The 27997-nt window shown below is 41.6% G+C and overlaps 1 protein-coding gene across 1 annotated transcript; it reads left to right on the forward strand.

Moving 5' to 3' along the window:
* The first annotated feature begins 196 nt into the window (after window positions 1-196).
* Window positions 197-27951, forward strand: LOC134541401 (serine/threonine-protein kinase/endoribonuclease IRE1). The gene is made up of 19 exons (XM_063384824.1): window positions 197-532; window positions 4101-4224; window positions 5827-5869; window positions 8082-8230; window positions 8686-8814; window positions 9245-9352; window positions 11597-11825; window positions 12765-13052; window positions 13093-13206; window positions 13251-13366; window positions 13538-13702; window positions 14005-14291; window positions 14805-14956; window positions 16446-16735; window positions 17453-17646; window positions 18222-18340; window positions 20821-20971; window positions 23877-24065; window positions 26547-27951. The coding sequence occupies exons 1-19, from the start codon at window positions 455-457 to the stop codon at window positions 26853-26855; spliced, it is 3234 nt and encodes a 1077-aa protein (XP_063240894.1). The 5' UTR covers window positions 197-454; the 3' UTR covers window positions 26856-27951.
* Window positions 27952-27997: the final 46 nt, after the last annotated feature.

Here is a 27997-nt window from a genome sequence, read left to right on the forward strand (position 1 = left end):
GTTCCGAAAAGTAAACATCTATTTATCGCATAGCAAACTGTTGATAACTGTTTTAGTGTAATTTTATTTTCAGACAACCGACTGAAAGAAAGTATTTTGCAAACACTCTGAAGTAGCATTAATATTACCAAGTTATGAATGGTTGAATCGAATCGATAGATAATCGTTTCGGAATCGTATTACCTTCTCGTAACGCTTTTGTTATTGAATGTGACGTACTGACGTGTGACAATGCAAATAACAGGCAGGCAGTCATGCACGTGCTACTGTGTTGGAAAATTGTCTCCTTTAACCACATTGATAGTTATGGGACTATATCAACAAAACAGTGACTTTGTGGACTAATACATCGCAGTATATTTGGATTAAACTTACATTGAGTTACTTATTTTTCATACTTATGTTTTAATGCTCATGTGGTAGCCTTCCAGATGCAAAGACATTTCATTTAGAAATGCATTTTAAATGTAGTTTTTGCGCTTGGATGTGTTTCTGCCTTCTGCAAGCAACGTTAACCAATGCTGACACACAGGTATAAGCATTATATTGTTGAAATTACAATGGGGTATTTTACAGGTAGTTTGGTTGGTTAGGCTAACTATATTTAAAATACAGTTAAGGTACGTTCTAAAATGGCCCGGAAACGGAGACGGATCACGTAAACGGAGACGTATCTCACGGAACAGAGTTCCAACTACAGCAGCCAACCGGAGACCGACCCTTACGGAGTAGCTCAGCAATCCGTTTACGTTGCTGCGTGCGACCTATAGAAGCCGCTGCTGAGTTGGCTGTGGTGGTAGCCATGTTTGTTTATTATATAAATTTAAACACCAGGGTCTATTATTACTTTGATTATTTTTATTATATATGTAAATTTTGCATGTTTTAAGATCTCCAAGCATAATATATTTTTTAATCAAATTAATTAATAAATATTTCATAACATTGAAATGCAATCTCTTTGGTTGCCATTTGTTACATTTCCTTGCATTTTGGAAGGAGCCAAGGAGCAGATTTGATAGTAAAATATTCGGGAGAGCCCGTCGCCATTTCTGTGCCGTTGAACATTTGTTAAGTTAGGTCTGCTACAATAATTATATATTATTTATTAAATACATATTAAATACATTTTATTATTTATATAGCTAACACAGAAACCCTTTTTTGCTACAATCACTGATACTAAGAAATATGAAAATAATAATAATAATAATAATAATATATCTCGCCTTTGCACCTGCTCACAATATCCACATTTCTAAACATTTTATTCAAAGTATTTAACATGGCAAACATAATTTATTCCTTGAATGTTCTACAGGAAATTAATTTATGCCCTAATTTATGACAAAACAAAAATCACAATACTCATTTGCAAAATCATTAGAAAAATGTCACGAAGTAAAAATATATATTTTTTCATTTCCCTCCCACCTCACCCACCATTTAGGTATATTTAAAAGAAAATTACTTATTTTAGCCATTACCAGTTTTTGCAACTTCTGGAAAATATGTACACAGTTTTGTGTTTCTGGTCCATAGACCCAAAAACCATAGTCAACTTAATTGAGTTTCAATTCCATAGGACATACTTACAGTTGAAAAATGGGAAATTTTGTTTTTAAAGTCCTTTTGATTGCACAATCTTGGTGAATCATGACTACGCATCAGCTTCATTTTGTGGGAAGGCAGGCAACCCCTAGGCAAGACCTGACGGAAGCACCAAACTATAGCGCATTACAAATTCAAGACAACACCATCTATTGATGAAGTTCTAAACTAAACTGTTATTTGCGCCTTCAGTTCTTTAGTAGCTGCGATTTTCACTAAGTGGATGGGTTTCACCAAGGAGAAGGATAGGAATTTGCCAGACCTTGCTATATGACCGTGTGGTGGACTTAGAGAAATGACACAAACTCACTGTTTGTATGTCTGTGACATACCTCCTATGATTTTCTATTATAAAAATGATTTTAACTCTTTTTCACTCCCTTGGGAATGGAATTTTCTAATTATATGTAGTCTGTGTCACTCTGATACATAAAATATAGTAATGAATAAAGAGTTCATTAATGGGCAAAATCCGACCAAATGGGTAAAAATTGGAAAGTTTTTTCTAAAAAATATAATAAAAACTATGATTATCATAATATGACCAATATCACATCCGTTTGAACATGTTATAACTCATATGAGTAATAAGTACCAAAAATTAATTTTTGATAACTGCAAGGGGTGGAAAAAACAAAAGTTACAGGACAAAAAATTTGTATCTCCCTTAGTAGACACAACATTTAATCCGTTCACATTGTTAGTAAAGCGTATCATTGTAATCTAAAACTTTTGTTTGAAACAATTTTTGATAAGATGAACCATTGCTGCCAGGGATTGTAAAAACAGGTGTAGAAATAGAATTTAAAAAAAAAAAAGACAGAAATTTGTAATTTCCATACCATGTACACTAATGAATCCATTCTTATTTATTTTAAAACCTTGAAATATTATCTAAAACTTTTGTGTGAAATAGTTTTTGATACAACCAACCATTGCTGCTAAGGGTGAAATAAACAGTGGTTAAGGGACAAAAATATTCATAACTCCCTTATTAGGTAAACTATAAAATTAATTAAAATTAATGTAACTCTTCTAAAAATTATGTAAAACTTTCTCTGAAACAATTTTTGATAAGATGAATGGGGTTGAAAAAACCAGATGTTGGAATAAAAATAATAAAATTTCTGTACCACGTACACTATTGAATCCAATCTTATTTATTTTAAACTTTATAAATATTGTCTAAAATTATTGTTTTGAGTAAATTTTTATATAATCTACCATTATGTGTTGCAAGGGGTGAAAATAATAAGAGATGAAAGAAAAAAATCATAATTTTTTTTAGTAGGTATACTATCAAATCCTGTTATTATTTATGTTAATATTCCAAACATTATCTAAAACCTTTGGCTTAAATTTTTTATTAATTAAATGAATTATTACCATAAAAACAGGGATTTAAATAAAAAAAATTCAAAACTTCCTAACTATCAAATTTGTTTTCATATATTTTAAGCCATCTTAATATATTGGTCCAAAGCAAATTTTTATTCAACCACGTATTAGTGCAAAGGATGAAAATTAGGGTTTGCAGGTCAAAAAGATCATTTTAGTAGACATAATATGAAATTTGTTCTAAACTATTCTATGCGGTATATTGAGTTAAATATTCGAAACATTTTCGCTGCATGGAATATGATAGCTTGTTTTATAGATCATTTTGTAATAATGGAGAACATGTAGGATGTCACATACATTAATTTCTCTAAATGTTCTAGAAGTGTATAGAAATTTCCAGAACACTTCCAAAATAAATAGGTACTTCAAAATCTACCTACACTTGTAGGCTGTGCCGAAAGGGATTTTTTTATTATTTTGGATGCTTACCTTTATACATATATGTGTGTGTATATAAATATACACACACATATATGTCGTAATGTAATACAAGCAAATATAAATAGTTAAGTACAGAAATATATTATTTAAAATTGGCACAGAATAGCAAAAAATTAATTAAGTAAAATTTAAAAAATAAAAGAATTAATTATATTAATTTCAAAACATTTGAAATTAGTGCTAGCATGATGGTAGCTATTGCACTGTATTCACTTGTGCTATATATGTTAAGACACAAACACATACTTCTTGTAATATTGCAACACTCACAGGAAAATAACTTTAGTACACATTAATAACAGTAGATAGAAAAATAAAAAAAAATTGCTAGTTCATTCACCTTTCAAATGAGCTGTTGAAATTTCACAGTAACTGAGCGTACTGCTCTCAGACGTAGAGTGTAGTCCATAATTCAGATCACGGTGTATGTAGGCCTACATGTGTAACAGTGTATGCACGGGCGATACTAAGCTCAGCATTTTTTGTCTTCCAGAAGGCAGGGGAAAAAAAAGTTACCAAATGAAAGTTCAGTGTGCAAGGTTCAGCGTAGTTGTGACTTGCAGGGGTGTGTGTGTGTGTGGGGGGGGGGGGGGGATGGGGGAGGAGGGGGCGTGGCCAGTGAGCGAAGTGCGCCGTGCCGTGCGCAGAACGCGACGGTGCAGGCGCAGGTGCAGGAGTGGGACGACCCGCTGTTGCTGGTGGCCACGCTGGACGGGGCACTCCGCGGCGTGGGGCAGAAGACGGGGCACACTCGCTGGAAGTTACAGGAAGGTGAGTGCTGGCATGCAGGCCTGCAGTGCGGAGTTGCCGGCGACCACGGTCGCTAGGCATCCGCGTGATCCGACACGCTGCGGCACATTAACAAGCTAGAAAAATAATTTTTTTCCCGTTCTTGCAGCCAATTTACGTAAGAAAATTCTATCTGTAAAGAACCTGTGTAGGTTCAAAACACCTTTGGAATTGAGTGAATAGGTTTAAAATGTTTTTTTTTTATTTGAGAGCTAAGATAAAAGTGACTGTTTGTAATATTATTAATTAGTTCTGGTGAGTCATAACAAATCTATAAGGTAAAATTTTCAATTATACCCTGTAACAGTTATGATAAAGACCCACACATTATGAGTCCAGGCTGGCATGTTTCGTATTGCCATGAGCCATGGCCGGCCTGAGCTGGCCTGTGCTGTGGGTACTTGTAATGCACACCATTAACCCTCCACTCGTAACTGAAATAGTGTGTCCGCGCCATAGTGGCCTGGGTTCAACCTGCGGTCCTCCAGCGCCTCACTGTGGCCCAGCCTCGCGGTCGTAAACACAGCGGTGTGCCGTGCAAATACCGTGCCTCCGGATCTGTCCCCTTCCCCGCGCTGTGCTTCCACGTCAAACCATGGCATTCTTGTCGGGGGCGTTAAATGAACACTGTTCTGGCGGAAAAAAAATCACTTCATTGTGAAAATTCTGATCACTGCAGTGTGGATTTTGTCAACGTTTCTTGTGGCTTGCCCACATCCAGTTTTTGCTTGTGCAGCGAAACATCTTCCTGCCGTGCCAGCTACGTGGCTCCCGAGTGATGCGCCTGATGCATTACCCAGAGAGACCAAAGTTTAATAGACTCGCCGTCTCTATTGACCTGCTCTCGGAGCGCCTGTCTCTGTGTTTTACTGTCCGGAAGCAGCATGACGGAGGCTGTGCTACTCAAGGGGCAAGGTGCTCTCGCATCTGTGAAGTTGTAGCTCTCGATGAGGAAGATTTGCCCTCGCAACTGCTGTGATAGTCTTCGTCAATAATGATTGTAATGTTCAGTGTATCACAACTTATTTATTATGTTACAAATACAAATGATCATTACATACTATTTTATATATGATGGTATTTTGAATAAAGTATTTTTGTTAACATGTATTTCTTTAATTACAACAGGTTATGTGGAGTATATCCTTATTGGCAATCTTACTTTCAAATACATGCAATGTAATTAAGCTCTCATCACATGTGGCATGATATTAGGTATTGCCTAAGCAGTTGCATCATCAGACGAATCTTAATTTTCAGTTGTATATTTCAAGGTATCTGCTTTTGTGCCAGGTAAAAAGTAAATAAATAAACCTCAAGTCGTTCACTTTGCCTATGAACACTTTTTGTCTAGGTTAATTTGCTCCTAACTCTAACAACTGGTAGGGTAAAACAAACCTAATGTATACTCAGTCTCAGTCCTTAGGTCCTGCTGTCTGTCTGGCGCTCAACATATGATCACACGTAAAAAAAGTAATTCACTTTGATTTCCTGTCTGTAAGTGGCAAAAGTCTCTACTTAGACACAGACAGTGTTCAAAATGTTTTTAAAAAAATAACAATTTTTTTTTTTTTTTTTTTACAGAACCAATTGTTAAAGTGCCGGTTGAATCCTCAAGTTCCTTCATGTAAGTAACATTGGTTTATGATAAATTGTTTGTGTTTATTTTCCAGTAATTTTATTGGCTGATACTTGAGTGCCAGCCAAGCTCCGACCAGACGATCCAAGAAGCTGATACTGTACACATGCAAGGACTAGCACTTGACTGCACTTTATGTTCTGCTCTTCACCACACCTCACTGCATTACGCCACACGACATTACACTACACTATACTGTATTACATTACTCTTCAATGTATTACATTATATGATACTCCACTATACTTCCTTATACTGTATTTCACTACAGAAATTGTGATGGACAATCCGAAATAACGAAGGAAGTCACAAGCGACCTCTCGTCATGTAAACTCCAGGTCAGCGCGATATCCTCCACAAAAATGGGAATGGCTGAACAGCACAAAACACGCCCCACGCGGCAGATGCCAGAGGGGCGACAAATCAGAGCTGAAGATGCGAATACAAACACTTGCATGCCAGACTACCTTACAGTACGATTCAATATTGGGTTCCTAACAGTTATCTTCTTACAGTTGATTGCGTTGTAATTTTGTGTTGTATTTCTCTTAATGCTTGTTTTTATATTTCCATATAATTTTGTGCATGTGTGTTTATATGTGTTTATATGTATTTATTAGCTTGTATATACAGGATTCATTCCTTAGATAATGTGATATTCATAACATTTGTTAAACTTATTCGTACAATTAGTCAAAAATCTTAGAAATAGCACCCACACGTTGTTTCCAGACCTGAAAAGCATTGTGGAAGGCCTTCTCAAGAATATCTTTTAGAGCGGATCTAACATGAACCGGAATGTTTTCAATCTTGTCCCAATGTTTCCCTTTCAGGCCTCCTTTTAAGCAAGGAAACAAAACAAGTCTGAGGGAGGCTGGGGCACCATTATGGTGCGAGTCCTGGCCAAGAAGTCGTTGACAACGAAGGCGCTGTGGCTTGGCACATTGTCATGTTGAAGTTTCCACGCGTTCTTGATTGATGTCGCTTCGGCAGCGTGCGACCCTCCTTTTCAGTCTTTTTAGCATTTCCATGTAGATAGCTGCATTCACAGTGGTCCCGGTAGGTAAGCACTCATGTGGACAATGCCTCTGACGTCAAAGAAGACAATGAGCAAGATTTGATCCTGGACTTGCTCATGCGTGCCTTCTTCAGGCGGTGCGACGCTGAACTCTGCCTTTTTGTCTCCGGGTCATACTAAAAATTCCATGATCCATCACCGGTGATAACGGAGTTTTAAAAATCAGGATCATTTCCACACATTTCCAAGAGTTCTTAGCACCGGAGCACTCGCATGTACTTTTGTTCATTTGTCAACACTTTAGGGACCAGTTTGGTGCACACGTTTTTAATATTTAAGTTTATCGTTACAATGTGATAAACGGTTTTCGTCATGTTTAGAGTTTGTGCTATCAATTGAAGGACCAATGTATGTCAGAATTCAAACAATCACTAACACGCGTCATATTTTTTGTAGATTCGGGAGGTTGATGGTTGTCCACTGTGGGGTTTGTCGGCGATCTCACCTCGGCCCTTCTTGAACGACATGTGCCGTCGGGAAACTTGTTATTCGAACAAGCAATCACTCCCAAAGGCCTGCTGAATCAATCGAAAGATATCAGTGGTGGACATCGCAAGTTTATTGCAAAATTTGGTAGCGTAATGTTAATCCAAAAAAGAACTAATGTGCTGTGTTACATTAAAGTCAAATGGGGTTTACGGGAACGCAAGTATTGACTCTCCATCAGTTCGGAGGCTACTGAGACCCGGCATGTTTTGAAGCTAATACTCCCCCTCCACCTTGCCCAGCAGGTTAAAACATGCTGCTGTGTATCATTGCGTCAGGAAAATAATTGTTAGCATTGCTTATTTAATGCATCCAGTGTATATGTATATTGTATACTGTTTTCACTAAATATGCAGAATGTCTTATGTCAAAAATTGGTTAGATTTTTCAGGATGTTTGGAAAAATATAACCGTTACAAATTATAATTTTTCAAGAAAAATTTTTATTCACTTAAGCTGGTAGTCTTACAACACACAGTTATTTTCATACATGTAAACTGCTTCTGTTGCTGGAAAAGCATGCTGATTTTTGCACGATGAGACAGGAAGGATGTGCGAGAACGCTGGGTGCTAGCCGCAGCTTGGCACGGGGAGACGGTCAGTGTGCAGGTGGCGAGGGCGCGGCGTGTGTCGCAGGCCGGCGCTCCTGCCAGACCCGCGCGACGGCTCCCTGTACGTGCTGCGCGGCCCGGGCCAGCGCGACACGCTCCAGAAACTGCCGTTCACCGTGCCGCAGCTGGTAGCGGCCTCGCCGTGCAAGAGTAGCGACGGCATCCTCTACACGGGTACTGCGTGACCTGTCCTCCCTCTAGCCAACCAGTTGTGTTTAACCCCACCATACGGTGGAGGCACACAAGCAACTTCATCCATTCAAAAATGTTTTCCTGTTAATAAACTAGAGCATGCTATCCGTTGAGGAAAGCTTGGGTGTCACTCAGTTAAAGGTTTTGGAGCTGTGTGTATTCCCGAGCTCCAGGAACCTGTCGGTGCCTCAGCACTTGTGCTTCGCGGTGACGGCACTGCACAGCATACATCGTGTGTCCTTGGGAACATGATGTTGATGCTGCGTCCCTTTTATGTTGTGCAAAAATAACATTTATTTGCAATTTTATCTCATTTTTGAAAGCAATAGAGTTGCAGCTGCACCCCAGCTTTCGTTGGCCGTGTGTTTTGGTGAATACGGAAAACTGTACTTACGTCACATTTAAAATGTAACCAGCAGTAGGCTGTGTTTTTGCAGGGAAGAAGTCCGACACGTGGTACGCCGTGAATCCAAAAACTGGTTTTAAAGAGGAAGTCATAAGTTTCAATAATGTGGAGAAGATGTGTCCGCTGTCAGACGCTGGCACGATCCTCGTTGGAAGAACAGGTATCGTGCGGCACGGCTCCTAGGCTCTCAAGTTGTCAATGTTAGCAATTGCCTCAAATAGGACATGCTGTTTATACTCTTATTTCAATAAAGGGGATTTTGATCTATATTTTTACATGTGTCTATGAGCGACTGCGTTATGTATTTGTTAGATATTTTTCCTCCAGAAAATTATGATTTAAAACAATAGTACATATATTAGCAGGACCAAAAAAAAACATCAGACAAACATACACGAAAAATGTTATTTTTGATCACTTGTCCTTTATCAGGAGTAAAGAGAGACAGTGTTGTGCTTTCTCTGATGTTTGTGGGTGATTTATCTTCTAATACCTGGAATATTGCTTTCACACATAATTGTAGAATTTCATTGGTATTTCCTCTTTTCATTAAATATGTTTTTGTCAGTAATGTGTGGTTTTTCTTTCAGAGTACAACATATTAATGTACGACACCAAGATGAAAGAGAGGAAGTGGAATGTGACATTCTACGACTACTCGTCGAACAGCATGGACTCCCAGCAGCTAGCCAGCTATGGTAGGCTCGCTGGCTCAAAAACACAAACCATTTTAAAATTATCAGTGAAAATGTTTAAAACACATGTTGTTGAGATGGCTTTTGCTTCAACAAGAAATAATCTTAGTAAATAGTAATTAATGTTCGGTCGATTCTCGTTATCGAATTGGCCGATTCCATACATTCTAATGGTATCGAAGGGTTGAGTGTTCGGTGGTTTTTGAATAGCAGCTAGTCAATTCTTCCCCAATAGCATAATCTTGAAATTATGACTTTTAATTTTAGTATGAACATCAGATTTGATTTTTCAACACCCAGTAATCGGCCAATACCATAATATTACAAAATGATCAATCAAATATTTTCTATTTTCTCATTTTCCATGCAGCAAAAATATCACAAATATTTTTAACTCGGTGTGTCCAGCATTGAATAGCTTAGAAATAATTTCATATTATATGCCAACTAAGGTAATTATTTAATTTTTTTGACCTTCAAACACTATTTTTCATCCCTTGTACTAATAATATGCTCATATTAAAATTTGCTTTGTACCAATGTTTAAGATAATATTAAGATGGTTTAAAATAAATTCGAACAAATTTGATACTAAGAAGTTTTGGAATTTTTTTTAAATTTCAACCCTTGTTTTTACAGTAGTAATTCATTTAATTGAAAATTGTTTCAACCAAAGTTTTAAATGAAGTTAAGGATTTATCCAAAAAATTATAATGGATTTGATAGTATATACATATTAAAAAAACTAATGATAATTTTTTACTTTCAAATCTTGTTATTTTCACCCTTTGCAGTAATGGTTGGTTAGATAGAAAAAAATTATTTTAACATTAGTTTAAGACCATATTTAGAAATTTAGAACAAAAATAAGAATGGATTTGATAGTGTACAAGGTAGGGAAGTTTTATTAATTTTCTTATTCCAACCCCAGGTTTTTTCAAAACCCCTTGCTATAATGGTTTGTATTATCAAAAATGTTTCAGACAAATGTTTTAGATAAAAATTATAAGATTTTAAACACTTTGAACGAATTCAATGGTGTGCCTACTATTAGAGTTATGATAATTTTTTTGTTGTCCAGCCCATGTTTTTTCCACCCCTTGCAGTTATGGTTGGTCGTATCAAAAATGTTTTTAGACAAATGTTTTTGGTATTACTCCTACGAGTTATAATACCATAAAACTGATGTGATATTTGTATTAATATGGGAGTTACAGTGATATTTCCATTTGTCTAAAAACCTTCCCCCTTTATACCCTTTTTGGTTGGATATTGCCCATTAATGAACTCAACAGAGATTTTCCATGTTTTAATTTTATGTGTCAGTTGAGAAGTGATTTGTGAGAAATTTATGGCAGTTGACGATGATTATGGGGTCTATGGACTATGAAACAAAAAAACTATAATAATTTTCCGGAAGTCGCACCATGGTAACAGCTACAGTAGGTAGTATTTCTTCGAAATCTACCTTAAAACATTAAACCGGAATTAAACTTAACTTAGTAAAAAAATTGCACAAAAGAAGTAAATTACTATTACTACTGTTGCCAAAATAATTAATTACCTAAAAGACCTAAATAGACACTTTCCAAACTTATTTAATGGGGTGACATTTTCTAGTGAACGTGTTTAACTTTGTCTTTGTCTTATTAAAAGGATACCAGATTACTTGAACACCATTTATCAACTTGAGTGATGTCATTTTTGAAGTGGTATACACTCATTATTTGAAGAAATTTTTCTATATATTTTAAATATCATCCCAAAAAAAAAAAAAAAAGAACCCCTGTAGAGTTTTTTTGAGAACACTAGTTATGTCGTTGATAAAGATGTTGAAAAGTGTTGGTGGCAGTTATATTGTCCACAAAATTGTAATATAGTGTGTGTGTGTGTCTATATACGCGCGCACGCGCACACACACTCACACACACACACACACACACACACTCTCTCTCTACTCTCTCTCATATATATATATATATATATATATATATATATATATATATATATATAGAGAGAGAGAGAGAGTGTATGAGAGAGAGAGAGAGAGAGAGAGAGAGAGAGAGTATGAGAGAGAGAGTATGAGAGAGAGAGTAAATAAACTTTTGATGATGGTTATGGGGTCTATGGACCATGAAACTAAGAGCTATATAAGAGTTGTCTGGAAGTAGCACCATGGTGGCACATGCACCCAACATGAGAACGGCAACGCTAGGGATCAGCGGTGCCGTGCCGTGCCGTGCGCAGGGCTGGTGCACTTCGCGGCCAGCTCGACGGGCCGTGCTGTCACGCTGGACCGCCACCAGGGCTCGCTGCTGTGGGAGAGCGACTTCGGGTCCCCGGTGGTGGCGATGTTCGTGGCGGGCGCGGACGGCCTCACCGCCGTGCCGTTCACCAGCGTGGCGGAGGAGACCCTGCGCCACCTGCGGGCGCGCCTCACCGCGCGGCGCGCCGGCGCCTCCGACATGCAGCTCTAGTGCGTGCACGGCAACACGCGGTCTCTGTCCTCGATCCGGTAGCTCTGACGGCCCTCTGGCCAGATGTGCACCTCGAAGCACACGACTTTGTAATATTAAAGAAAAATAACGTTTCTGTAACTTCATGAATGTTTTTGAAAAGAAAATGTGGATTTTTGTAGGCTGTAAAGGGATATATTAAATACGCACTTGGGAAGTAATTCGGTTTTTGAGTTGTTTCATTTCTCTTCTAAGGAGACGGGACAAATAGTTTGTTGCTGTCTTGGTTCAGTGCCTTTTTTAAACATACATCCCCCCCTCCCCCCCTCAATAGAATGCTAACATATTGTCTCTGTTCTAGCATAACACATGATTTAATGGAATGACTGAAATTAATAGTATCAGGATGCTGCGAATAGTTTTTTCATGTGAAATACCGGTAATTGATTTTAAGTATTTAATTAGTGTGTTCAGAATGACAACCTTAATGATACTGTCTATAGGTGCTATGTATTTGATAGTCTTAAAACTGTTTAAAATACATTAATATAAAAAATTCAAATATATAACCTACAATGGCATGCAAAATAACATTAGTTTGAATAAGCCATACGATTAATTAGTGGAACGCAAGTATTCTATGTCGCTGAGTACTGGTATCACACAACAGTGTGTGCATTCACTCTGTATTGCAAACTAATGGCGAGATGCTCTTAATTCTCAGATGCTCAATTTATTATGTCAATATTGTGTTTATTATGATAAAACTAGTGACTCGACACAAATGCACGACATATCTAAATACATCTACAGGTAAAATCTCTTAATTAACCAAATCAGCATGTTGGACTGAGCAGTACAGTGTAAAAGAAACGGTTTGATAGTTTGAGAGGAAATCTGGTTGTGACGTTTAGGCCAGGCTCGCACCGTGGTGAGACCGGCGACGTGTCGTGTCACAGCCCGACGCTGTACGTGGGCGAACACGGCCATGGCTTGTACGCGCTGCTCTCGTTGGTGGACGAGCACACGCCCACCATCGCGCCCGGCTCGGTGGGCGGCGTGCTGCTGCTGGAGGGACCCACGCCCGTCGCGCCGGCCGTGCACTGGAGCCACGGCTACAGCTTCCCCGTGCCGGGCCACAGTGTGAGGGTGTCGCCCCTCAGCCTGGAGCTGCCAGTCACCTTCCACAGCCTGCCGCGCCCGCGCTCCCGCCAGTCGCTCGTCGTGCTGGGTGAGTGTGTGTGTGTGTGAGTGTGTCACTGCCGTGCACTGGAGCCACGGCTACAGCTTCCCCGTGCCGGGCCACAGTGTGAGGGTGTCGCCCCTCAGCCTGGAGCTGCCAGTCACCTTCCACAGCCTGCCGCGCCCGCGCTCCCGCCAGTCGCTCGTCGTGCTGGGTGAGTGTGTGTGTGTGTGTGTGAGTGTGTCACTGCCGTGCACTGGAGCCACGGCTACAGCTTCCCCGTGCCGGGCCACAGTGTGAGGGTGTCGCCCCTCAGCCTGGAGCTGCCAGTCACCTTCCACAGCCTGCCGCGCCCGCGCCAGTCGCTCGTCGTGCTGGGTGAGTGTGTGTGTGTGTGAGTGTGTCACTGCCGTGCACTGGAGCCACGGCTACAGCTTCCCCGTGCCGGGCCACAGTGTGAGGGTGTCGCCCCTCAGCCTGGAGCTGCCAGTCACCTTCCACAGCCTGCCGCGCCCGCGCTCCCGCCAGTCGCTCGTCGTGCTGGGTGAGTGTGTGTGTGTGTGTGTGAGTGTGTCACTGCCGTGCACTGGAGCCACGGCTACAGCTTCCCCGTGCCGGGCCACAGTGTGAGGGTGTCGCCCCTCAGCCTGGAGCTGCCAGTCACCTTCCACAGCCTGCCGCGCCCGCGCTCCCGCCAGTCGCTCGTCGTGCTGGGTGTGTGTGTGTGTGTGTGTCTCTCCTTTCTGGGGCCCAGTGTGGAAGTATGAGTCCCTACTCCACTTGCAGTAGCTAATAGTTTGTATTGCAGAATTAACTTTGGAATCAAATGTTCAGGGTTCTTTTTTACTTGTTCCCACCAATTAGAGTATACTTTGAGTTTAACTATACCATTGTAAGTGGGTAGACATCTATTGCAGAGTACCCGTGTTATGAAGTACTCTTGATGTGGTAGCAGTCCGGACAACTGGAACGAGAGGCAGGCAGTACTGCAGGAAGCCGTGTGGTCGACTGCGCAGGTCACTACGACCTCCCGGAGCTGCGCGAGGCACACGCCACGCCGCAGATCACCGGCCGCGCGGACGCAGTCATTCAGCCGGGCAACAGCTCCGTGCAGCACGGCGTGGACGGCTGGACTAAGCTGCGCCAGGTCAACATTACCTTCATCCTGTCGCGGAACATGCTGAGGTTCATCTACGGAGAGTCCAAGACGTGGATCAACCAGCAGGAGAACAAGGGCCTCAAGCTTTTGCTGGTCATGCTGTGTGGCTGCAGCCTCTCCATGCTGTGGTACCTGCGCCTGAAGGTGGGTGGTGCTACCTTCCCACTCCTCTCCATGCTGTGGTACCTGTGCCTGAAGGTGGGTGGTGCTACCTTCCCACTCCTCTCCATGCTGTGGTACCTGCGCCTGAAGGTGGTTGGTGCTACCTTCCCACTCCTCTCCATGCTGTGGTACCTACACCTGAAGGTGGGTGGTGCTACCTTCCCACTCCTCTCCATGCTGTGGTACCTGCGCCTGAAGGTGGGTGGTGCTACCTTCCCACTCCTCTCCATGCTGTGGTACCTGCGCCTGAAGGTGGGTGGTGCTACCTTCCCACTCCTCACCATGCTGTGGTACCTGCGCCTGAAGGTGGGTGGTGCTACCTTCCCACTCCTCTCCATGCTGTGGTACCTGCGCCTGAAGGTGGGTGTTGCTACCTTCCCACTCCTCTCCATGCTGTGGTACCTGCTACTTGCACAGCCGCTAGTGAGCACTGCGCGGTGAGCTTCTTCAGGCATGACTGGGTCATGATTGCCGTGACGTGGACGTGCTCGGCAGGTGCGGGAGTTTCACGACCTGTCGCGCGGCGGCCACCACGGCGTCACGGCGCACGCAGAGAACATGGGCAGCGGCCGGGTGCGCGTCGGCAAGATTACCTTCAATGCGGAGCAAGTCCTCGGGAAAGGCTGCGAAGGGACGTTCGTGTACAAGTGAGCAAACTAGCGTACTTGGCTGACTGGGTGTTCGCTCGATTCACTGAGTACCGCACAAAACAAAATTGAACTATGCAATGTTAATAGTGAGCTTTCATACTGAATGTACTGGCAGTACATTACTTCTGTCCCTAACAGTAGAAAAAAAAATTGAGTCAAAGAAAGTGTGACGTGTGGAAAAGTTTTTTTTGTTGGTTGTTAACTTGCGGAAAAACCCGGTTGTAGCTATTTGTAGTTAAAAGTAAGTGGAGGAAATTAATGCCCATGTGGAGTGTTATGAATTTGTTTATTGCTGGATGGAATTCTTCATCACGGACCTTTCTGGAAGTTTAAACGCTGCTATAATTGTGAGCCAAACCATAGTCAAATATTGCTAGTAACTTGCACCTTGAGTGAAAAACAAGACATAATGAAAAGCAATAAATTACTAAAAAATTGTTTAGGAATTTGCAGAAAAACTTGTGCAATGGGATATGCTGCAAGCACTTATTACATTACTACATTCATGCAAAGTGGAAGTTTCATAACTTGTTTAAGTCATAAATGCAAGTGACACATCATTCTATTTCCAACTAATCTTATTCATTAACAGCACAGAGTCTGAAGCTCAAATGATTCTTGTGCCTACATCAAAAGTCTAGAACGATAATGTTTGTTGTTTACACTTGAAACCCGATTTTACAAACCCTGGGTTGAAACAAAGCAGCAATTTTATGAGTACATTCTCAGGAACCATTGAAAAATCGAAAATTTTGACACATATATAAATAAACAAAAAAAAAATTAAAAATCACGAGGGATTTTATTGATTGTGTTATTTTTTTAACGCACAGTGTATATTTTGTGTTTTAATACAGAGACACAAACCATCTTTTTCCCCATTTCTTAACATTCATGCATTCCCTCCGCTCAAACAACCTTCCGCCAGAGAAACTGTCAACATTCACTGGTTTCTCACTTTAATATGTACAGTATGTTAATGGATGTGTTTGTCATTACAGCGCAGTTATTTTTCTTAACCACACATACCTATGTTCACTTTTGGAAACAGTATAGGTGTGCACTGAACTACGTGCTTCTTCCTCTCGATCCTGGTAATCAATATGAGTTCGAAAATATTTTTAACGGTGAGCTGTTAAAACTCTAACTTAAAAAAAAAAATAGAAATCCAGCTTATCAACCAGATGGGCGAGTATTTTCTAACCAGTGGTGCTTCTGGTTGCTCTTTTCGCTCCTCTTATCTCTCACGTAGAGACTGGATGCCGGTGTGTCCGCCCCTCCCCGCTCCATCTCTGTGGCTCCCACGTTCGCCCTGTTGATCGCATTGTGCCAATAGAGGAGTAGGTACCAAGCAATGGCATCTTGCAGCTAGTTCCTCAGTGGGTATAGGACGCGGTAAGGACGTGTGACCTCCGGAAGGGGTCGGCACAGAGCACCGAGCGAAGGGAAGTCGCTGGTAAAGGAAAGGACGGTCGCCGTGCCGCAGGGGGCAGTTTGAGCGGCGTGCCGTGGCGGTCAAGCGGCTGCTGCCCGAGTGCTTCACGGTGGCGGACCGGGAGGTGAGCCTGCTGCGCGAGTCGGACGCCCACGCCAACGTGGTGCGCTACTTCTGCACGGAGCAGGACCACCAGTTCCGCTACATCGCGCTGGAGCTGTGCGCGGCCACACTGCACGACTACGTGGAGGGGGGCTTCGACGCGGGCGGGCGCATCTCGCCGCGCGAGATCCTGCACCAGGCCACCGCTGGTCTCCAGCACCTGCACTCCCTTGACATCGGTAACAGCTCGTGCCTGTGTCGCTGCAGCGTGCAGTGGGCAGCGTTCGCTTCCTCTTTGCTGTTGGCGCTGTAATGTCGCCAGACATGTCCTAGAGGAAAACAAGGGCGGGTTTGTCTGTAAAGTCGGTTTACGGACGATAATTTAACGTTATAACGTCATAAGAAAACATTGAAAAAAGATTGCATACTTTTTTAATTTTCAAATTTTATCTACAGTTTTTGCAAATTTAATTTAAATAATTTTGTTTAAATATAATCACAAACAATTAGTTAAAAAGCCCCACCTTAGCTGTTTGATATTATAAATTTTCTCGCACGGTGGTTGGCCAGTTCTTGCATGCTCGGCTCAGGCGGAACGTGACAATTTTTCGTGCGTGCAGCCGGCGTTCGTCGATTTATAAAACGTTATCACGTCAAAAAAAAATTTTTTTGTATAATGTAGTATTAAAATTTTAGTTCTGTTTGATCATATCACAACTTGATTGAACGCCTTGTCGTTAATGGTGACTGTTGCCACAAATTGTTTCTCCTATGAAATAATTATTAGTGTTTAGCACCGAGCTAACTTTTTTCTGTCAGAATGATGAATGTAATATTACTGTCAATTTTCACCGTTTTATAGTCTTAGAAAAATCAACCAATAGTAAAATTAGAACATGCACAATGTATAATTAAAGTTGAGAAAGTGGGTAGTGACACGCTGCGCACGTGTGCAGTTCACCGCGACATCAAGCCCCACAACGTGCTGCTGTCCGTGCCCAACGCCCGGGGCGAGGTGCGAGCCATGATCTCCGACTTCGGGCTGTGCAAGAAGCTGAAGGTGGGGCGCGTGTCGTTCTCGCGCAGGTCCGGGGCGACGGGCACGGACGGCTGGATCGCTCCCGAGATGATGGTCGGCAACGCTCACACCGTGAGTTGTGTCCCTGCGGCCACAGGAATTTCTTAAATGCTGACATTTGCTGTTAGTAGAGGTGGCATATAGGCCAAGTTTATACGAAACAAGAGGACATATTTGTTCTACACTTGACATTCATTTCAAACAAGCCGAGCATTCTAATTGACAGACCAATTTGCATGGATCTAATATAATACCAGACTGAGAGGTTTTGATTCATCAAATATTTATTCCTGTCAACAGTCGTAGATTATTAGGTATATTGAATGAATAGGACATACTCTTGCCGAGCTTTCAACTCAGTAGGATACGATATCAGAGGGATACAATATCATCCGAGTGATACGATCTTATCAGAGGGATATGATCTGATCACTTGGATACGATCTCATCACAGGGAGACTAAATATACCTGCCACGCACCACAACTGCCAGCAGCCCGCCGCCCTGTCTCCCCAGCAGCGGTGCTGGCCGGGTGCTGCTGCAGCGACTCTCGCAGCCTAGTCCTGCCTGCCGTGCGAGGGATGGGGAGGCAGTATTTCTTCTTGTTCGGTCGAGAAGCTACTCGTGGTCTGGCCGTTTGTTGCCAGACGTGTGCGGTCGACGTGTTCTCCCTGGGCTGCGTCGTCTACTACGTCATGTCGCAGGGCAAGCACCCGTTCGGCGACGCGCTGCACCGGCAGGCCAACATCTTGTCCGGGGAGTCGACGTGAGTAGCTCGGGCGGAACACAGAGCGTGACCCTGGCTGTGGGTGACGTGGTGCTCCGAGCAGAGCGGCAGGAAGACTGGAAGTCTCGTGTGGTTGGGGCGAGGCAGGGGCACACAGTACCAGTGACCATGGATCCCTGGGTGACTGCCAGAACTGTGGCCTTCTCCCTATTCACGCACCCTTTCCCTTTTCCCACACTACTGTTATTTCACCATTAAAAATTTGATTTTTGGAAACAAACATAGGTTTGGTAACTCTTAAATTTTTGTAAATACATTCTTTAGGGATGGTCGGGTACCCGAAATTTCGGGCAGTGTTTCGGGTATCAAGTATACCCGAAATTCCGGACGGGTATTTCAGTGCCCGAAAATATCGGGCACCTTGGAAAACGGCAATACTGCACGGCGCAAGTAAACAAAGCTTCTTTTTTTTGGAACGCGCGGCAGCTGCAGGAACATGCCACGCCGCCGCCGTCCCGGCACCAGCCGGTGAAGTGAGTGTGCGTGAGAGATAAGATAAAGAAGGTGCCCGGTCAGCAAGTGTGTTTGTGGGAGGGGGAGACAGATATAAGAGAGGGAGCCCTGCAGCAAGCGGAAGTGGTCAAGGTCAACATTTACCGTTACTCTCGCTGGCTGACTAACGATGCAGCTGGTCGCCCGTCTCTCTCACACACACACACACACACACACATACATACACACACACGCGCGCGTACGCACGGCGGATGCTCACTGCTCAATAGTCACAAAGTAGTGTTCAAGGCCGGTGAAGCTGCTTGCTGTGTGCGAGAAGGATTATAAGCTAACTTTAATTACACACATTGTAGTTGCGTGGCATTTGCAGAAAGTGGTTGTGAATTGTTTCTATTTAATTCATGTCATTATTTTACCAAAATGGATACCAGTGGAAGTGTAGGTCAAACAATCAGCAGTGACAATGAACCTTCAAGCAGCTACCCAAACACAATTTAGTTAATAAGCACTTTATTTCCAAGATTAATATGCACTCTATTTTTTAGGTTAATGTTTAACTTTCATATCAGTGCGGTATAGTAAATAAAAACAGTTCAGGTTTGTCAATGCAAACTTAAGTACGACTATTTTATGTTCAAAATTTATTTCATTAACTGATTTTGATGCCCGACCGAGATTGCCCGAGCCCGAAAATTTTGGACAATTACCCGCCCGAGCCCGCCCGAAGTCAAATTTCTCTGCCCGACCATGCCTAACATTCTTTGATATAGTCACTGTTCTTACCTTGCTCAGCATACTAAAGGTCTTCAAAATGATAACAGATTAAATATTTTTTTTTTTTACTGTGTGTAAGTTATATTTAATAGGTACTTCAATATGTTGTGTTAATCATTAAATGTCATCAATTACTGACCAATGGAGACACACAATTGCCTGCTATGAACACACACTTGCTCTCGTGCGTGGAACTGAACACGCTGCAGTCAGTGTCTGTAACATGACTGACTGAAGTTTGTACATGTTTAAACTATGTAATTTCAAGAGTAGGTTGGTCTGAGTTGAAAGCATGCTTGCCAGTTTTTGACATATTCAAATTCAGTTCTTTTGCCAATTAATAAATTCACTCCTCCATGTTTACAGAATTTTACTTGCTAGATTATCCACAATAATTATTTCTGACTCTGAAAAATGTTAGCAGGTTGAATGAGGATATCTATAGAAACGTAAGATATTCCTGCTTGTAACAGTTACCTATAATTCCTTGGTTTGCATGAATGCATGATGTAAATTATATAATCAGTTTTTTTATGTCTTTTGCACTTTCAAGTGTTCACTGAAATGGACAGTGAACCACATTTTATATTATTAATTTAATTTTCATACTTGTGTCCTGTAACACAGTAGGATATTTTAAAATTGCCTATCCCTTGCAACCTATTCTCTTCCTCAATTGGTTGTAAGGGCACACAAAAACATATGGTATTTTCTCTAATGTTTATGAAAGTGACTACTTAAAGGTTTATGTTGCTTCACGTGGGTCTGCCATCTTTGTGTCACATTTCCGCTTTATCGAATTCCGTTCCATTTTCACAAAATCACTCCTACCAAATGCTGTAGACAGAGAGTTAATATGTTTACACATCAATAAAAAATGAATAATAGGAATAAATGTAAAAAGAATAAAAAAAATTATATGGGAAACTTTTTTACAGCTGGTGGGTTAAGTCCAGGTGATGACTCATCAGAGAGAAACTAAAAGTGCGATGTTCAGGAGTGGGGACTTTGAAGGCAGTGAGGGTGATTATTGAGTGCCCCACTCCTCGCTCTCGGGCAAGCTCTAGTGAAGCAATGCTACAGTGTTGCATTGTTCGTTACGCTTCTGATTCACTGCGACGTACTTTTCCTGCTGTCCGCCACCAGAAACATTGCGAAAATTACCCTCGTCTCCTGGATGCACATTTCGCTGCTACTGCTGCTGCAGTAGTTTGGCCTTGTCGTGTTGGCAGGCTGGGCGACCTGGGGGGTGGCGACAGTGAGCTGTGCTGCCACCTGGTGAGCGCAATGATCCACGGGGACCCCGCGCAGCGCCCCCCCGCGTCGGCAGTGATGGAACACCCCTTGTTCTGGGGCGAGGAGCGAGTGCTGACGTTCCTGCAGGTGCGTCTGGCAGCTGAGCCGTTCACACTAGTTCACCAGCGCATGCGTACAGATGGCGCAGCGAACGAGTCCCATGCTCCACCGCATGCACACTGCCTCCACGTGAGCATAGGGCAGACACTGATGTTTCAAGCGTGAACAATATTTGCCAATAAGAAGCAAGATGAGTACAATCAACGTGTAAGACAGTCGGAAATAATCATTTCCAAACAAACATTTATAATATTTAGGTCTATATAATTTTTTTTCTTAGCCACCATTTTGTTGCATTTGTTTTCAATTTACTATAATTGCTTTAAACAAAACAAAAATAATGGAGCATTCAAAAGTGTAAATAAAACTTATAAAAGAGTGAAGGCATGAAAATATAACAAGTTTGGCCAAAATATACATTAAACTCAAAAACATTTTCAAGAAAATAGTTAGGGATGTGCGGGTACTCGATAATTTCAACTTCGATTCGATTCCTCAACTATTTGAACCCGGAACCGAAACTAAAATTTGGAATCGAAAAATTCTGGCAATTTTTTCAAAAGTAAAAAAATCGAAGAAATTGACGGTTACCGTTCAACTGATTGCTAGAAATAAATTTATTCATCAATTATCATTAATGTAACTCGTATAATTGCCGCGCACTTTCACTCAAGCAAATTTCATAACGTTATGAAATATAGGTTAGGCCGAACATTAAATTCTTTTCAAAGATTATGTATGATATAATTTACACATTCAGAACCACTAAATATTTAGGCTTGCAAAGATAAATACCTTAAGAAAACTGCTTCTTTATAAAATAGTTTAACCATCTGCTCAAACATTTTTATTTCTGCTTACTTACGGCATATTACTCATGACCATTTCTCACGTTGCACGGGAAAAAAATATTGTTGGTTTATTTGTTTTGAAAAATAAATAACACATATTAAAAATGAATTTTACAACCATCAACGCACAATTTTCTGTTAACAGTTAAAATAATTCCTTGTTCAACCATACATTTACAAAGATCGCCATTCTGTGACAGTCTTCTGTTAACAGAATAACCAACATTAAAACATTCACGACATAAAAATATTTTAGCGGTGCCGGACGTATAGACCCGTTGACACGCCGGGAAGCCTACAACTCACATAGTTTCGGTTCCCTGCAAGAATTTCCGAAGATTTCCGAAGTTTTGCATTTTGGGTTTAACGCCACTTCAGCCGCTAAATCAGAAGTTTCCAATGAAAAAAAGCATGTTGTGACTGAACTAACCTAACCCAACCCTTCAATTTTTTTTAATTTCAATTTTTGAGAGAAATCCGAAGTTGCACGAACGTGGTAGGGAACCGAACTACGTGAGTTGTAGGCTACCGTGACAGGCCACCATTTATCATTGATCGCGCGTGCCGAGACACAAAGGAATCGAATCACTGAATCGTAACATTCTGTCAGTATCGAAGTACTGTTTACTGTTTATGCTTTTGCCTTTTACAAAACTTAATTAAAGCTGATCATTGTTGTGTGGTTTAACTTCGTGAAGTTAATAAATTAATAATATTTACGTATTTTTTCCGTTTTTAGGGGAACAGATCTTGTTGAAAAAAACAAAGAAATATATGTTACTTATTGGTTTTAATTTAAATAAACATACTGGCTAGGCCATGCTGCATACGTCATATGTGCAAATATAGGTTAATTAATAAATTATACTTCTTAGCGCAGCACGCAGCGCACTATCTTGGTGACTCCAGTGAGGCAGCTGACTTTACCGTTGGTAACATTTGACATCTTTAAACAGTGGTGAAGTGATTAAATAAGTAATGGATGAAAATTGTGGCAAGTTTAAGGGCCGCAGTCATCTTCCAGAATTGTATTTCTTATTCATTTAAGTTAAATACATATTGTTAAAAATAAATGCAATTTTTTTTTTAGTTAGTCCTACCAGACTAATGACTATGTAGATAAAGTTACCCAAAGAATCGAAATTGGAATCGAATTTCAACTCTTGTGATGAGAATCGAATCGGAATCGAATCGAACTGAAAATCATGGAATCGCACAACCCTAAAAATAGTGTATAAAAATTTATATCCATCTCATTACATTATTATATGACAAATTATATTACATTTATATACATTTAATTTAATCTATTTTGTATAGATCTCACTAGAATAACCCAAGCAATCTGCAGGGCAGCCCTCTATGTTTGATAATGTGAACCAGATACATCATGCATCGGAATGTGGCACGTTGCTACTGAAAACGTATCAACAGACTTCTAGGTCAGAAAGTTCAGACACTACTGCACGAATGTGGCAGGGCCTTAACACTTCCGTTACCAACCTAAACCTAGATCAGTGTTGGTATTGTTTTAAACACAGCTGCTTTAAAAGTTCTACATACCGTTACAAATTTATGTGAAAAATGCAGCAGGATGCGAATTGTTGGACATTTTAGTGTGCCAAACATACAACATTTATATTACAAACTTTTAGTAGAATTAACCTTAACCAGAACCGGGCAAGCTTTCTGAAGCAGTGTAATCATCTTACGCATGTTCAATTTAAAAGAGACAGCTCATACCACACCAAATGTACAGCTTGAATCAATTAGATATACCGTGTTTATAAACTTCACTTTTCTGCTGTGCTGCATTCAATCCATCGTTCACAGAAGATAGCATCGGTTTTACTGTGTTCACACAGTGACTTTCAAAAAACATTTACCCGATCGTGAAGGCGAGCATGGAAAAATGACGGTGTCATTTGCTGGTTAGTGATTTTGTTTAAACGGTTTTCCATCATCTATATAATAAAAATCACTGCCATTTATTAAGGAGAATCTTGACAGGTTGCAGATGACTACACTGGTTGGAAGCTGAACGGTTTCTGCCGTGGTTGGTGGCAGCTGCGTTGTTCCAGGACGTGAGCGACCGTGTGGAGCGCGACGAGGGCAGCGCGGTGCTGCAGTGTCTGGAGAGCCGTGCCAGCGCCGTGGTGGGAGGAGACTGGCGGTACCGCATCGACGCGGAGGTGGCACAGGACCTGAGGAAGTACCGCAGCTACCGCGGTACCAGCATCAGGGACCTGCTCCGAGCTCTGCGGAACAAAGTAAGGCTCGTCACCTGTTCACCTCCGCTCCGTTAGGACAGCACTACGTGGCTACTGGAATATTGCAAACTCAGGGAATATACTCATTTAAGAAGTGTTCAAATTCATTTCAACATTTCAACTTAGGTAGTGAGTATTAAAATCATGTGATGTAATGTCACATTTCATTAGAATTTTTAAATTGTCTGATCTATGAAAATGTTCTATGAAACTGATACTGAATTGACTTCAGAAATTCATTCACAACCAACATTATTGCTTGCCTTATATATCAGAATTGTAAAAATAAAAAAAATGTGTGTGCGCATGTGCATGTGCACGTGTATGTGTCCATGTGTCTAGAGAGAAACAGAGACACACACACACACATGCAGAGTATTTTTATACTTTTAAATATAAATTTACCTACACAAAAAATGTTCAAATAAATAAAAAATAAAATACCTTTTCCCACACTATGTTTCCAAATGTGGCACAGTTCACTATTTCACAATTAAGATTTGCAGAACCTTATTTGTTCTCTGTATTTTGGAAATACATTACTCGGTTTCAACATGAAAGGTAACAGGTAAGTATTACGCAAGTAAATCTGTAGTTGTGCAAAAGAATAAAAACCGGCACAGATTGCTGTTAGCAAAACGTTTTCAATATTTTTGATAAATAGAACGGTGGATATAAATAAATATTTGTGTGTACAAACTTTGCAAGATCACACTTTGCACTGTTAAGGAAAAGACTGCAGCTGATGAGCTTGCATTGGCAGGTCCAGAGGAGGACACAACCCCCCTCCCCAGAGTGTGACGTGACTTGTGAAGTAATGTCGCTCTCCTTGGCTCCTGGGGGCGGAGAGACAGACAGACAGACAGACAGGCGGTCTAGCTGGGGTGGCTGGTGTCGGCTCGTGTGCCACTAGCTACCTGGCAGGGTTCTCCCCTGCTAGCGAAGCGCCACACTTCGGTAGGGCTTAAGGCCGGGCGGGCTAGGAGCCAGGGAAGGTAGCTCGTGGCTGCAGACGCAGTGGTGTGCCGTGATGGCGTCCCGGGCCGACCACCCGGGCTCGGGACAATGTTGCAGGGTGCTCCGACCACCGATGAACCACCCCCTGGCGAGGTGCTAGGGTCGAACCCAGGTTACTGAGCCGTGCTACCTGTCCCTTCCCTTGGGGTTAGCAGGGCGCCGACATATAGTTAATTAGCGCTAGAGGTAATGTTTGTATCTTCCGACCAAAACAGAGGAAGACATGAGCTATTGATGAGGAGTTAATTACAATGAATAACACCACACGTGTCCTTGGTTTGCCTCGGAGGTCTGCCCTGTCTGTCAACTGATGCGACCTCGGGTGCGATCTCCTGGCTGGAGGAGGATGCGTGGAGCGAGCGTGAAGGAGGGGTGAAGGGCTCGCGCGTCGCTTGGCCCACCCCTCCTTGCAAGGCTCTGGAGGGGTGGGCCAAACCTGGGCATGTGCAGGGAACTGACATCAGAGCTGTTTGATTGGGGAGCGGGCATGCGACTGTAATTTTAGGATTTTTTTTTATTGCAAGTAATTATTAATTTAATCTGGATCTAATATCTAATGAAAAAAGATTAATATCAAAAAATTTCTGAACTGTTATTTGTTGTATAATATTGAATTTCTAGTTTCTTAATATATAAGAATAAGAATTATTAAGCTGAAAAGGAAATTATGTGCTTGTAAAAGCACATTTACCTGCAAACGTGAAAACATTTTGTGGGTGCTTCACTGGTCCACCAGTTTTATTAGGGAGGGAATTCAAAACTCCGGAGCCTCTCCCCCCCTTTTTCTTTAAGAGATTGTTAGGCATAGCACAAAACAACATGCTCTCACCTAGCCTAGACACTATTGGTTCTAGGAATAAAGAATTAATTCATCAATTTTTCATAATTTTAGTGAACAGTGAAATTTTACTGGGATTAAAACTAAAATTTTGGAGATTATTGCTATTATTTAATTTCTTGCTATTATTTCATATAATGTGGAGAAATCATTAGTTTCTAGGCAAAATTATGAAACCACCATTCACAAAAAATAGTAAATACCTTCTTAAATTAGACAAATTAGAATATTCTTCTAGGTAGGCTTATGACTTAGAAAAACAATATGAAGTGAAGCTAACACTACCTGTTGCACGAAGAGATGTGGACTTAAATAATTAGCGGATGCAACATTTGTAAGCAACTATAGTTCGATTGAAACGAGTCGCGATAGTAACCAACGTCCACTCGCCACCATGTTGATTATCAGACTGTCCTCTTCCTGTGCGCAGGTGCACCAATCCACTTCTACATTGCATTTAAGTAATTGAAATTTTGACTTGCCACAAATAATTTTGAAAGCTAAAGCAGTAAGGAAAGAATACTGCAGATGGTTTAACTACGCTGTAGGCTATCTCAATGAAATGACTTGAGAAACTGTTGCAATTGTAGTGTTCATGTTGAAAGACGTGCGAGTGGTTGTTGCAGAAGCACCACTACCACGAGCTGTCGCTGGAGGCCCAGCGCAGCCTGGGGCAGGTGCCCGGGCAGTTCGTGGCCTACTGGACCGGCAGGTTCCCGCGCCTGGTGCTGCACTCGTGGCTGGCCGCGCAGTGCGCCCGGGACGAGCCCGTGCTGGGCCGCTACTACCACGGCCAGTACGTGTTCCCGGGAGCACCCCGCGAGCCCGGGGCGGGGCCGCCCGCCCTCGACAGGACCAGGGCCTGCCGGAGGAGAAGTCGCAGGAGCAGCTCTGAGGCGCCCCCGTCCTGGAAGCTGACCCCTGGAGACAGTTAGTGCTTGGCCTCTGCGCTACTACCACGAGAGACTCCTTCGTGGCGGGGATGCATCAAGTGCCTTTATTCTAATTACAGAAATGTCAACCATCATACGCAAACCTACAAACAAAAATCAACCTAATGTGCAGTTGTTTGAATGAACATTTAACAAACTGTGCAGTTACTGATTTGTTAAAGACGTTTTATCGGTGTTAACCTGGGTGTGATTTGTACGCTAGTGATGTGTGTCTCTCATCACTCACTGCCTGCTCGCAGTGACGCGTGTGGGGCAAGTGCGGGGGGAGGGACACACACACAGTGCGTGCACGCTAGCATCAGGGATCACACAGAGGAGCTACAGGCGCAGGTAGATTTCCAAGTTCTTACTTCTGTGCATGGGACTAAGCGAGGCCAAAGAGCATTTTAACTAAATTTAATCCCTGGCAGTGGAGAATTATTGCGGACAAAAGTTTTAGATAATATTTAGAACCTTTACAACTTCAAACAGATTTCACACAGTGCCTGCTAAGGAAGCTATGAATTTTTTTTGATCCTTCAACCCCTATTCTTTACACCCCTTTAACTAGTCATTAGTGTTATAACTTATAAAAAAAAGCCATTTTAGCTCAAAAATATTTGGCATACTATTAGGCTGCAATATTTTTCATTTACTAATAGAGTAACAGTGATATATTCCACTTTAAAAAAAAAAAAAAAAAAAAAAACTGTTTTCTTCCCAGTAAAATGTGATAAGAAAATAACACAGCAGGGTGGCCACTCTTCATGGAATTCAAAGTATCTGGTTATTTCCAGGTTTTAAAGGCTCTGAATTAAAAAAAAACTCCAGGTTTTGCCTTTCATTATTTAAACATAAGTACCACTGGAAAAATAATTTGGGGAATATAATAAATTTAACAGGGCAGTTTATTAATTTCTGCATGTGGTACTCTCATCCTCGTGTGTTGACTGTTTGCGGATTTTTTGCCTGCTACGGTACCAACAAGTGTGGGAGTCCATATATTTGCAGTGACAGCATTGTATTTGTCAACATGTGTTGTGCCCACATGGGCATGTTACAATTTTAAATAATAAATAAAATATATTTATTAATTCTACCTCTCTTAGCTTCAGTGAGCAGTTTAACTTCCTCACCTCTCTAGC

The sequence above is a fragment of the Bacillus rossius genome, chromosome 18 (assembly GCF_032445375.1).
Source record: "Bacillus rossius redtenbacheri isolate Brsri chromosome 18, Brsri_v3, whole genome shotgun sequence".
Taxonomy (NCBI): Eukaryota; Metazoa; Arthropoda; class Insecta; order Phasmatodea; family Bacillidae; genus Bacillus; species Bacillus rossius.

Excerpts from the sequence above, each read along its gene's own strand:
- LOC134541401 (XM_063384824.1), top strand. The coding sequence starts at position 455 with ATGCATTTTAAATGTAGTTTTTGCGCTTGGATGTGTTTCTGCCTTCTG. Across the intron at positions 8,815-9,244 it reads GATCCTCGTTGGAAGAACAG|AGTACAACATATTAATGTAC; the intron begins GTATCGTGCGGC and ends TTTTTCTTTCAG. Across the intron at positions 20,972-23,876 it reads GAGTGCTGACGTTCCTGCAG|GACGTGAGCGACCGTGTGGA; the intron begins GTGCGTCTGGCA and ends GCGTTGTTCCAG.